General features: G+C 53.9%; 1 protein-coding gene across 5 annotated transcripts in view; it reads left to right on the top strand.

Annotated features, from left to right (window-relative positions):
• TMCO4 (transmembrane and coiled-coil domains 4) overlaps positions 1–13,477 on the top strand; it is a 91,218-nt gene that overhangs the window by 48,210 nt on the left and 29,531 nt on the right. For all 5 annotated transcript variants that reach the window (XM_025447198.3, XM_025447197.3, XM_025447201.3 and 2 more), the window contains one exon: positions 1,188–1,272. In XM_025447198.3, coding sequence (XP_025302983.3) covers positions 1,188–1,272 — 85 coding nt within the window. The remainder of the gene's footprint in view (positions 1–1,187; positions 1,273–13,477) is intronic.

Below are 13,477 nucleotides of genomic sequence, written 5' to 3' on the forward strand. Positions count from 1 at the left end.
CTCTGACCCTCCTGCCTCCCTCTTTGTCATATGAGGTAGCATCCATAGGGCCCCGGGCTTAGGATGGGACGATCCCTGGGGGGGGGGGCGGGGGAGTGTTACTCTGCCTCCCATATGGGCAGCTTTGCAGCACCAGGAGCCCGGACTCCTTCCAAGCCATGATCACATGTCCTCAGCATTTAGTCTGTCTTGCGGTCCGACACAGATCTGCTGGCACTACGCCCCCATTCCAGACAGTCAGAGGCGAGAAGGTGGAGCGAAGGGCATGGCAGTCACACCGTTGCTTCACTTCTCATCCCTTGGCCCTCCCTAGCTGCAAGGGAGTCGGAGAAACTCTGTCTCTGGCCTGGGAGCTGTGCGCCAGCAAAACTCAGGAATTCTGTTACCAGGGACCAAGGGGGAGTGGGCGTTGGGGGATGACAAGCAGCTGTAGCCACACGATTTCTGTACAACTGGGTATTATCTGATCAGGGATTTCCTATTGTCATCAACGGGGTTGGGGTGGGAGCAGGGAAGGGTAGACATGCCTATGTTGGCACAAAAACAAGGAAAAGGAATAGACTGGCAGGACCAGACTGGACCTTTGGAGCTCCTCTGCTCCTTTCCCCTCCTCCCATGTAAAACTGGCACCCAGATACCCCAGGTAACTTTCTTCTTCTTAGGAGTTGTCTTTCCTATAAGTTCTTTAGTCAGAAAATTCCTCTCTGTGTCTAACTTACTACCTTCTCTTATTTAAAGCCAATATTTCATCCCCACCTTCCTGTCTAGAAACAGCACAGTTATCCCTCACATGTCCCTGCCTCTTTACCCATCACCACAGCCGGCAGAACCTGCCACCTCCTCTCCCTGGCTCTAGAAGGGCCTCACAGATGAGTCCTGACCCCTGGGGAGAAAGAGTCGATGGTCAGATAATAGTTCGAGATGAAAGGGAATTAACCCAGCCAGAGGCTGCCTGGAGGCCCTGGGAGGAAGCAGTTACAGGGCAGGTGCACTCCTGCATGAATGAGAGCCCTGCCTATCCTGATTAAGGCATCAGAGCTCCGGGACCGGGGGTTGTACATACATGAGTCATTGAGCAGGAGGCAGGCCCAGAGGAGGGTGCAAGGGCAATCCCCTCCAGGACTGATGCTTTGCTAGAACTGGCTGTGTACCCCCCTCCCTAGACACCTGTGTCCTCTCTCCTGCAGGGCCGGAGACCTGTCACCTTGATTGGCTTCAGCCTGGGAGCCAGGGTCATCTACTTCTGTCTGCAAGAGATGGCTCAGGAGAAAGGTGAGTCTGGCTTACCGTCCCAGGTGAAAACGCTTCCCAGGTTCATCCCCCAGGCAGGAGGTTTGGGGCCAGGGATCGTGAGCCTGGTGAATGTGTTCCCAGTTCTTGGTGATAGTAGTTAGAAATCAAAAATAGTTTGAGAATAGCACAACAGGTAAGTCATTTGGAAAAGGGTTTATTCTTTCTGTACATAAATTTTGAGTGGAGGTGAGACGGTCCTTTAATAATGACGTTGGCTTGGTGTTCTCATGTGCGTCCTTGAGTGGGAGGGAAAGGAGTCGGATTAGAAGTCTGAGACCGAGGTATCGGCAAGGCCACGTTCCCTCTGAAGGCTCTAGGGGACGATCTTTCTTTGTCCTTCCAGCTTCTGCTGGTGTCCAGCAGTCCTTGGCCCTCCTTGGCTTGTAGACGCATCCCTCCATTCTCTGCCTCTGTCCTCACGTCACTTTCTCCTTCCTGTCTTCTCTTCTCTTCTAAGGACAGTGTCATTGGATTTAGCCCCCCCACCCCCAAAGTCAGCATGATCCCATCTCAGGATCCTTAGCTTTATTACATTTGCATAATTCAACTATTTCTGAAGACACCATTTCCAAAGAAATTCCCATCCATAGATTCTGGGTGGACATACGTTTCTGGAGCCACCATTCAAGCCACTGCAGACACCTGGGGGTGTGTGTCAACCCTTTCCGATGACACACTTCGAGTGTCAGAGCAGTGGAAAGCTTGAGTTCTGTTGCTCTGGACCTTGGGTGGGGGAGGTCCCCAGGATAGAGTGACAGTTTGGGACAGATCAATCAGTAGGGGACAGCTGGGGCTGGCGGGTGCAGAGCTTGGGGCTCTCGGAGTGGCCCTCGGTCAGTGGGACCCAGACTTACCCCTCTCCTGAGCAGGGAGCATCAGGCCCCTGAGGCAGGAGAAGGAGCTGACACAGTGACTCCATGGCCTGGGAACAAAGAGTGGGCAGCAGAGGGGGCCGCAGCTCCACCCAGCCATCCCACTGGGGGTTTCCTGGCTCACCTCCCTGGGTGTTGGCTTCCCCACTTACAGAATGGAGTCCGAATACCCAGCCTGCGTGCTTGCGTTGAGGTGCCCTGTGTATAGTATTTCTGCAAATTGTGAAACCCCTCATTGATCAAATCTAGCTCCAGGATGTCAGTTTGCAGCATCTGCTCTTTGGAGCTGCTGCCAGCCTGAGGCTAGCCCTGAAGATGGTCCCTGGCCACTCCTTGGTCAGCCCGAGTATGTGACCTGATTGCTGACCGATTGCTAGCAAGTGAGAAGGCGTGAGAATGTCTGCCGTTGTCTGCACCTGAGGGAGCCGGAAGGGTTGGGGCTGACTGGTGTTTTTTTCAGCGTTGGCATCCTTGGAGGGCGTGGGAGAGACCCAGGGGCTTTGGGGCCTGATTCATTCCTGTTCTTTCTCTTTTGCTCAAATGTCCCCCAACCTTGGACTGAGGATCAGAGCTGTTTTCCTGGTTACTAGGGTAAAGTGGGTGCGCCGTCCCTGGCATTTACCATGGAAGGGCCAAGCCCCTGTGTATGAGCCTGCACAAGAGCCTCACATCTCCTGTCATTTTGGAGGACCCCACCCCCACCGCACCCTCTTCACTAGTAGCTCTCAGCAGCCCCCTTATCATTGTTTTGTCAGCATCACTAAGCAATGGGGAGGCACCTCTGTCCTGCTTCCTGTAGCTTTAGATACCCCAGGACCACCCTGCAGAAGGGCCTAGGGAGCTAGCTTGGAGCTGTGTTCACCAGGAAAACCCAGGCTGGGTTCAGAAGTCAGGAAAAAAACACTGAGGAGGGATCCCTGGGTGGTGCAGCGGTTTGGCCCCTGCCTTTGGCCCAGGGCGCGATCCTGGAGACCCGGGATCCAATCCCACATCGGGCTCCCGGTGCATGGAGCCTGCTTCTCCCTCTGCCTATGTCTCTGCCTCTCTCTCTGTGTCTCTCATGAATAAATAAAATCTTTTTTTTAAATGTGCAGGTTATAGAGAGGCAGGGCGGGTATACCAGTCAGCTTTTGCCACAAAGATGTGGCATAACTGGCTACCGCCCAAACTCAGAGGGTTACAACACCAAATATTTCCGTGCTCAGGATCCGTGGGTTGGCTACTGTTTGGTTGCTCTAGAACAGGCTCTGTTTCTCGCCATGGGTTGGACAAGCTCGGCCTCAGGCTGTGGGCTGGGCTCACGTCGGCTCCATCTGCATTTATTGTGGTAGGGTTGAAGGGGCAGCGGCCACCCAGGGCATGTTTCTCTTATGGTAGGTCAGGGTCACTAGAGTGCCAGAGCCAAGGCAAACCACACATGCACATCGAAGACCTCCGGTAGGCCGTATTTACTAACGTTCTGTGTCTGCTATCCGTTGCTGCAGACCACCTCTCCAAACTTAGTGGCTTAAAACAGTAATAACTGGATATTTCTCACAGTTCTGTGATTAGCTAGGAAGTTCCTCTCCTCTTCATGCCTGGGCTCACTCGTGCAGTTGTGGTCAGAGCCGGAGTGCTTGGAACCCGCAAGCAACCTCCCTCACTGACTGGCCGCTGCTGCAGGTGGTAACCTGGCATGCCTCAGTCCTTCCTGGGACTCCTCGTTACCTGGAGTGACATAGTCTTCTAGTAGGACCCATTCTCAGTTGTTGTTTTTAAGTTTTATTTATTTATTCATGAGAGACACAGAGGGAGAGGCAGAGACACAGGCAGAGGGAGAAGCAGGCTCCTGCAGGGACCCGATGTGGGACTCGATCCCGGGACTCTGGGATCACACCCTGAGCCGAAGACAGACGCTCAACCACCGAGCCACCCAGGCGTCCCTCCTTCTCAGTTTAGAGGAGGACGGCACGTCTGTGACTCCCACTAGCTTAAATTACACGTTAACGTCAGATCACTAATATAAGCCAAGTCTTCAATTTCCCTGCTGAACAAATTGAATTAATTACCATTGACCATTTGGCTGTGACAGTCACAAGTGAGGTCACACATCAGCTGAATGTGAGGCTGGAAACTGGCAGGAGGGAGGCCCGTGGCCTCTCGGTGAAACACTGAGATGTTCCTGTCCCTCAGCCTTTTGGGGCACCTTCCTTCCTGCCTCTTTCCTGGTCACTGCTCCCTCCCCTGGGTCTTCATGGCCCACTCATAAGAATTGAAGCTTCAGTATTAGGCAGACCTGGATTTGGGTCCCAGCTTCGTTGCCCACTAGCTGTGGGACCTTGGACAAGTCACTTAACCTCTCTGAACCTCGGCTTAGTCATCTGAATACGAGGTTTGGTTACCTGCAGCTTGAAGGCTGGTTGGGAGATGACAATGAGATGATGAATGTGAAGTAGGGACACTTACTGCCCTGATTTGGGGACACTCGGTGTTTCTGCTTCGAAACTCTGATCTGAACACCTACTCTGCACAGGGAACCTTGGTGAGTGTGGTGTAGATAAAGGAGCTCATCATTTTGTGTCTACGTCCTGGCCCCCTCTGAGACCATGAACTCCAGGTGGGGGGGGGGGGTCTTCCCAGGCTCCACTGACTCCCTGGCGCCTGGCACGTTTTGAGTGCTCAGGAAGCTAGAGGAACTAGGTTTGGGACAAGGCTACTCAAGCACACGCTGATGGGTTCATGCGCCGGGTTCAGACTCCCCATGCACCAGGCCACATACAGAGCGCTTACATGCAGGATCTCGTTCCAGCTCATAGCAACCCTGGAAGGCAGCCATTCTCATGCTTCGTGAACAAGAAAACTCAGGCCTCCAGGGGCAGCCATGCAAATCCCAAGTGTCAGAGCCAGGGTTCAACCCCAGGGCACCGGGCTCCAGAAGCCTCACTCTCAACCCCTGTGCTATGCCTTGCAGAGGACCTTGACCTTGAACAGTGGGCAGAGGTCATCCAGTGGGGCTAGAGGGAAGGGCACTCTAGAGAGTCAGGCAGGCACAGGGAAGGAGGAATTCTCACCCCCTATCATGGAAATAGCTCCCCCGACAGGTGTGATATGCAGCCCTGACCGGGAACCACAGCTCAGACGGTGGCAGGGGGAGCAGGAGGTGCTGCTTCTCTTTCTCGTCACTGCGTCCTGAGCCTGTCGCCAGCCCATGTCTGGCACACACTCAGTGCCAGTGGACCTGTGAGGAGTGAACCAAGTGGAGGAACGAGCCGTGAGTTGGGCAGGGGTCGGCATGTCAGCCTCCCCGATTCTTGAAGCTCCTTGCAGGGAAGAACCAGGTCCTGCTCAGCTTTGTGCACCTCCAGCACCGAGCACAGATGCTCATAAATTTTTACAGGGAAAAGGGAGGCCTTTTGGTGTTGGTAGCATAGCTCGTCTGTGTTGATTGAGAAAACCTCTGCATTTTAAAAGAAGCAGGAGAAACTAGGATGGGAAGCTTTCCAAATAACAAGGGTTTGATAGGAATCTGAATAGAAACCCAGCAGTCCAGGGGCACCTGGGTGGCTCAGTGGTTGAGCATCTGCCTTTGGCCCAAGGCGTGATCCTGGGGTCCTGGGATCGAGTCCCGCACTGGGCTCCCTGCAGGGAGCCTGCTTCTCCCTCTGCCTGTGTCTCTGCCTCTCTCTCTCTCTCTCTCTCTCTCTCTCTCTCTGTCTCTCATGAATAAATAAAATCTTTAAAAAAAAGAAAAAGAGAAACCCAGATGTCCAAAGTGCAGCTGGTTTTCTCCTTTCTGCCCACCAGAAGAAAGAACTCACGGCCAGAAGACTGAGCAAGTCTTTATTCATAATCCATCTGCTCATTTCCCCGCTGTTAATAACATCCCGCCCCACCTGTGCCTGGATGGGAAGCCAGAGGGCTCTGTAACCCTCTGCCTTGACCTTGGTCACCGATGCTCCAGGGGCTCTGCCCCTTAGTTAGCCCTGGCTCATTCCCCACGTAGTGGCAGTTGTGCGCACCTCCGTGGAGATGTGGCCTGTGGCCTGGCTGTCTCGGACAGAAGGCTCCTTTCATGCCAGGGGTGTGCAGGTCACGCTCGGTTTAACCCGCTTCACGCCCTTGGCCTTCTCAGGACTCCATGTGGAGGGGCGATCTCTCCAAATCTAGGGGGAGCTCAAAGGGCCTGAATCCCAAGTGCATGACTCCCCGACAGTCCTTGAGGAGCCCTGGGCCGAGGAAGCAGGCAGGGACTCTAGCAGCACCTTGTGGGCCTGACTTCTTTGACCCACACCAGAAACTAAAACATATAAAAAACACAGACACACACAGGCCACAAATACACACATGCGCACACACAGGTGTGTTTACGCATCTGCCCTGCGATGAGACCCTCAGAGCCCCACTGGGTGCGCCCTTCTACCGGCAACCTGGCGAGGCCCTGGCCTTCAGAGCTGCACAGCCTACCACTCCATCCCCCCCATTCAGCAGACTGGGCACAGCGGGAAGGAAGGGAGCAAGATGCAGGTCTGGGTGCTCATGAGATGACGGAAGGCACAGCTCTTCCCCACCAAGAAGCATCCAGCTCGGGAGCTGCATGCGTGTGGGCTCTGCAGGGGGGGTCCCAGACCCACCACTCTGCGAGTCACCTGACCTGTCTCCACTGCACTGATTTATATCTCTGGGGTGCCCGGGCGGCACAGCCAGTTAAGCAGGCGACTTGATTTCGGTGCAGGTCACGATCATGGGGTCCTGAGATCAAGCCCCGTGTTGGACTCCACCCTCAGCACAGAGTCTGCTTAAGACTCTCCCTCTGCCCCTTCTGGCCGCCCCCGTGTGTGCTCTCTCTCTCTCTAAAGTGAATAAATAAATCTTTTTTTAAAAAGATAGTATCTCAGCGAGGTTGTTGTGGGATTAGACACAGTGTGCGTAAAATGCTCATGTGTAGGAGCCCAGTAACCTACTGAGCGCTCATGCTAGGCAAGGGAATGTCGGGAGCTTTATAAAGGGGGCTGGCACCTAGGACCGGAGCACCCCCTGCACAGGGTGCCTGGCACACAGACCTAGCAGAGAAGCAGCCGGCCTCTGGCTTCTGCACCCACCTTCCCCCTCTCCCTCCGCAGCCCCTTCCCAAGCCTGGCCTTGTGTTACTGATGGGGCATCTTCGAGTCCCCGGCTGGCCGTGATCGTGAATGAATTATTCACCCTTTCCCATCTACTTCATTCCTGCGCAGCAGTCTGGTTTCATGGCAGCCCTGCTTGCTTAACACCCAGTTAATCTGCGCCCTGAGGAGGACCCTCTCCTAACTGCAGGAAAGCTGTCATTATCTGAGCCAGGGGGTGTAAAAAAGGAATTGCTGTGATGCATCTGAATCCATTCATTGTTTTCTGGAGTCCCTCGATGCTTCGTAATGAAATGGAGCCATAAATCCGGAGTCACCCCAAGCATATAATGCTTCAGCCGGCCTCCTCCTCCCCCCCACTGCCTCCTAGTGCAGCTCATTCTTCCTTCCCTCCCGCCCAAGAAAAGCTGCCTGCAGAATTAACCACCCTCACAGCTTCATCTCCCCTTTTGGGTGATGTCGCAAACAGCAGCGGGTGACTGCTTTGAGGACACGTCACTGATTGTGAGGTGCCCCTCACCGCAGGGTCTGCCCTACTCCCCGGCTCCGTATGATCAGCTTCCTTTCAAAGAGTCCTTGAGGGCAGGGACTGTGTCTGACTGACCCCTGTGCCTCCCGTACCTGAGATGAAGCCACCAGACAGTGCCAGCTCTTTAAGTGATTTGCACTTGAAGTGGAGCATTATAAGCATTCACATCGTATCCACCAGGATAGGCTAAGTTGTGTCGCAGTGACAGACATTCCCCAAATCTTAGAGGTGTCACACGACAAAGGTTCATTTCTCTCCCATGCTACCCATCCACTGCGGGTAGGCAGGGGCTCTGGTCACTGCTGTCATTCAGAGACCCAGGCCGACAGAGGCTCCATCTCAATATGCACTTCCTCGGTCGGAGACTGAGAATGTTTGAGTTATGCACTGGCTCTTTTTTTTTTTTTTTAATTCATCAGAGACACAGAGAGAGAGAGAGAAAGAGGCAGAGACACAGGCAGAGGGAGAAGCAGGCTCCATGCAGGGAGCCCAATGTGGGACTCGATCCCAGGCCTCCAGGATCACAACCTGAGGTGATGGTGGCGCTAAACCACTGAGCCACCCGGGCTACCCTGCACTGGGTCTAAAAATGCTTTTCCCTGAAGGGGCGCCTGGGTGGCTCCGTCAGTAAAGTGTCCAACTCCCAATTTTAGCTCAGGTCTTGATCTCAGTGTCATGGGTTCCAAGCCTGGCATTAGGCTCCATGCCCAGCATGGAGCCTCCCTTCAAAAAATAAATAAAGAAATGAAAATAAAGATGCTTTCCCCTTGAAGTAACACAGGTCACTTTTACTCTAGTTCCATTGGCCAAAGCAAGGCAGTGGACATTCCTAACGTCCAAGAGGGGCCAGTAAATGTACCCGCACCATGTGCTCAGAAGGCAGGGGGGGCCAGGACTGTGCAGTGAGCAACAGCAGTGATTGCCACCCACTCATTATTCCAGTATCCACTATGGGGGCCTCGTGGTGCCACAGAAGTAACACTGCGTAGCGTATTTCCTTCTCTGAACACATACTAGAACTTCACACTCAGTTAGCCAAAGACCTTAGTTGGATTCTGACCTCTGATTAATTCTCAGGGGAAGCCTCAGTTTCTTTACAGAATGCTGACTTGCCCACCTTCTCTTACCTTGCCTTACAAGCTGGAAGTACACCTTGATGGAAGGTCTGTGTGGGGCCCTGGGGATGCTTAGGTGAGAGCCCCAGCGATTGGCAGTGCCGAGGAGCGCCTAGCCAGGAGACCCCACGCAGACAGAAGCAGGAGGGACACCCGGCATACTGAGGCCAGTATGGAGCTGGGTCCAGTCTGGCAGGGGGCGGGCCCGGGGAGATTCTGGCCGGACCTCTAAGTTCTGTTGATGGCAGTGGGCTCCAGACCACATGCCCTGGGCCCAGAGAATCGGAGGTGATGACCTGGTGGAAATGCCTTGACAATGTAGAGCTGCCCACAAATGGGAAGGGCTCTGGGGATATTAATAGCACTGGGAGCGCAGGCCGGTGCCGTACACGGAGGCCCAGCTCTCTGCCTGGCTTTCGCTGGGAGATTTGTATGCATCCTGCCCAGTCCACACAGCAGCCCTCTGAGACAGGTCATTCTGCCCCCGTTTTTCACATGACGAGACGGAGATTCGGTGAAAGGTGGAGTAACTTGCCCCTAGGACTGAGATCTTGAAACCTTTCTCTGACTCCAGAGCTCCTCTTTATTGTTTTGGGCCCCTCCTGGCTGGATGTTTTCACTCAAAGCAGCCGCTCAGCCCAGACCTGGCAAGCAGAAGGCCTCTAAATAAAATCCACTCCGTCGGCTCGTATGCATCCTGCAGCTGGTGTGTGCCAGGCACCACACTGGGCCTTGAGGGGCAGTGAGTAAGCCCGTACACCCCCCTCTCCCCACGGAGCTTGGGGTCCAGTCTGCGGAAATAACCTGCCATCTGAGACGTGAGCCGGGGTCTTGCAGGATGGCTGTGGAGGTCTGCAGGGATGTGTGTCAGTCATCTGGAAAGCACCTGGCACACAGTAGGCGCTCAATATGGGCCATTCTTACCATTCTGCCAAACGGCCGCCTGGTTGGGGCTGACATCCTTAACCCGAGTGCCCTGCACTTAGGGAGAGAGCACGATCTCCCTCCTGTAAGTACTTGGCTTAGAAAACAGAAGGAAACACAAGCGCCTGCCCGCCCCCCTGCCCCAGGACGCAGTCAGATGCTCAGCAGGGCTGCTCTGCTCCAGGCAGGTGGCTTGAGTGTGCAGATAAACGGCTGAGCCATGCTCTACCCATGGAGCCTTCTCCCTCTGCATCCCAGGTCTCAGAGCAGCCATGCGGCGTAGTCACATATGCCCCCAGCTGAATGAGAAGGATCAACTCCCCATAGGAATCCCTTGTCAAAAAAAAAAGGGGGGGGGGGAGGAATCCCTGTCTTCTAGAGGAGTATTTCTTTTTCTTTTTTTTTTTTTTTTGGTTAAGATTTTTACTTATTCGTGAGAGACATAGAGGCAGAGACATAGGTAGAGAGAGAAGCAGGCTCCTCACAGGGAGCCCGACGCGGGACTCGATCCCAGGACCCTGGGTTCACAAGCTGAGCCGAAGGCAGACAGATGCTCAACCACTGAACCATCCACGTGTCCCGGGAGGAGTATTTCTTTTAAATTCTATTTATTATTAAAAATAAATAAATAATAAATAAATAAATTCTATTTATTCGAGAGAGAGCGTGTGTATGAGTTGGGGAAGGGGCAGAGGGAGAGGGAGAGAGAGAAGCAGACTCCCCGCTAAACTCACATCTCAGGACTCAGAGATCAGGACCTGAGCCAAAACCAAGAGTCACACACCTAACTGACTGAGTCACCCAGGCGTCCCTGGATGAGTATTTTGAATGCCTCCTGTGGCCGAGGAGTCCCCTCTTCAGACAGAAATAGACCCAGATTCAGCTAGAGTGTGCTCCCTGTGTGCGTGACTGACTCATTGCAGTCCTCCTCACCGTCCTCATCCTCTCCCCAGCTGACAGCTAGCGGGCACTTATGATGTGCCAGGCACAGCCAAGTACTATACATGCCATATTTTATTCAATCCTCACGATAATCCCGTGAGACTTTAACTATCCCCATTTTACAGATGAGGAAACTGAGGCTTACAGGGATAAAGCACCTGGCCCCTGGTTCCAGGGCTGGTAATGATTCAGCTGGAACTTGCATCCACAGTGGCTGACTCATGCTCTTATTCGCGACTTTGGTCCCTGATCCTTGCAACAACCTAAAGTCACGATGATTATCTCCAGTTTGCAGCAAAGGTTCAGTGTGAGGCCGAGCGATGTTCCCAGGGGCCTCCGTTAGGACTTTTTGGTTGCAAGGCCTTAGATTCCCATCAGCTGCTTTTCTCTCAGAGCTGCCTCGTGCCCAAGAAAGAAAATTGCAGGTTCAGGACATGTTCCCTCTGCTTGGGTCAGAGCATCCTGGGCTTTGTACCTGTGCTTGCCGCCCAGAAGCTGTGTGCCTTCTCCCAACCCAGGCGAGGTGCCGGCTCAGACACAGCCTTCAGGGTGTGGCTCAACAGCCCCTCCTCCCCCATGCCTCGTGGGAGGAAGTCTCTGGAGCAGTTGGAAAAGAAAAGGTGTTTCTTGGGACGCCTGGGTCGCTCAGTCGGTGGAGCATCGACTCTTGATTTCAGCTCAGGTCATGATCTCAGGGTCATGGGATCGAGCCCCACTTCGGGCTCTGCACAGCACATGGTCTGCTTGAGATTCTCTCTCTTTGCATTCTCTCTCTTTCTTTCTCTCTCTCACAGATAAATAAATCTTTTTTTAAAAAAATAATGTTTCTCAGGGCACCTGAATGGTTCAGTGGTTGAGCATCTGCCTTCAGCTCAGGTCATGATCCCCCCAGGATCAAGTCCCACGTCGGGCTCCTTGCAGGGAGCCTGACTCTCTCCCTCTGCCTGTTGTCTTTGCCTCTCTCTCTCTCTCTCTCTCTCTCTCTCTGTGTGTCTCCCATGAATAAATAAATAAAATCTTAAAAAATAAATACCGTTTCTTGCAAAACGATATAAGCCAGTCAGATTTCAGCAAGCCAAGCTTGCCAGATCTCACACACACACACACACACACACACACACACACACACACAGAAGGCAGGCTTCTAAAGAGAAAACATACACACTCATGAGTCCCAAGGTTACCCGTATTCGTCAGCCTGTTCTTGGTAGAAGCACAGGCCTGTTCTGAGGAGGCTGTGGAAGCCACATGTGGCATCAGAATCTTCAGACCGGAGGGCACCAGACCTGGGACAGAGTTGCTCTCGTGGAGGAGTCAGCAGCTTGTGGGAGGTGCTTGCTCATTTGGGGAGCTAGAAGCCATGAGGTGACCCTCCTGGTTTTGTTTTCTCTTGGAGGACAGAGTGCGGGGTTGCTTCTGTCTCAGGTGTTGGCCGCCACAGGGTGGGACATCCATGCTTGGGCCTAGTGGCCCAGTGTTGTTGACTGACGCCCGCGACATCCTCACGGGGCAGGTATTACCAGTCTCAGTTTACAGAATGCTGGGGAAGGAGGCAGAGACCCAGAGAGCTGAAGGGATTTGCCCCAAAGGCAGAGCCGGGAGGTCGCAGAGCTGGGATTCCTGCCCAGTCCCCAGGCCCTGAGTCAGGGCCATTCTGCTTCAGGGAGGTGGCCTATTCCCCGTCACACAGGCCAGCTGGGCTTGCACTCCCTGCACTTGCTGTACGGGGGCCTACAGGTCTCCCTCCCCAACCAGAGGGTGGTCAGCCCCACGGAGGACCTACCTGGCTTTTGGGTTCACCTCTCTCCCCACCCCCAGGCCTCGGCACATAGGAGGTGCCTGATTCGAGTTAGTCGTTGATTCATTAACGAGGCACGTGCAAGTGGCCAGGAAGCTCACTGTGAGTGCTGCCTGCAGAGGACGGTGCACAGCCCCTGGAAACCTGGGCCAGCCTCCCCGTGACCCAGGGCACCTGGGCCACCCGGGCCACCCCACTCCCAGACTACCCAGCACACATGATCCTCTAGCACATGCACACCCCGTGCAGTGATCCTGCCCCCTCAAAACTGAGACAAAATGTGCACCTGCCAACAAATGTTTGTGCCTTTGGGCAGGAAATGAATGGAGCCAGAATTCCCAGGGCCACTTCCGACAGTCCATCTGCCAGCCAACGGGATAAATGTGCTTTGGGAGTGACTGACCCTCCCACCAAGGGTATTTCTGGCCCTGGCAGGTGGGCAGGGGTAGGGTAGCGGTGCCTGGTGCCAAGAAGAGCCACCATCCGAGTACTCACTGAGAGGCTCAGGGCCCCAGATCGTAACGGATTGTTCACTTTTCTATGTATTTGTTTTAAAAGGTCTCAAAAATTAAGTAGTTGGAAAGCGAGCCCAATTCAGACTGACTCATGGTATAGCAGGCTGCGCCAGGAAATGGCCACATGAACTAAAAAAAATCAGTCCTGTTTCAGTCTATTTATGCATTTATTCTCCTCTTCATCCCAAAAGGATGTGAGGGGAATTAATTAGAGGCATTACATATTGTCCCTGCCCTGTGGCCCTGTCCACGTGGTCAGCGAGACATCTGAGATGAGCCAGCCCTCCTGTCGGCGTATTCATTGCGCAAATAAAAGCCTGCCGGGCGTGCTGCACGCTGGGCACTGGGGTGCATTCATTAAGTGAGTCCTGGCTCCCCCCATCCCTGCTC

This window comes from Canis lupus, chromosome 2 (genome assembly GCF_003254725.2).
Source record: "Canis lupus dingo isolate Sandy chromosome 2, ASM325472v2, whole genome shotgun sequence".
NCBI classification, from domain to species: Eukaryota; Metazoa; Chordata; class Mammalia; order Carnivora; family Canidae; genus Canis; species Canis lupus.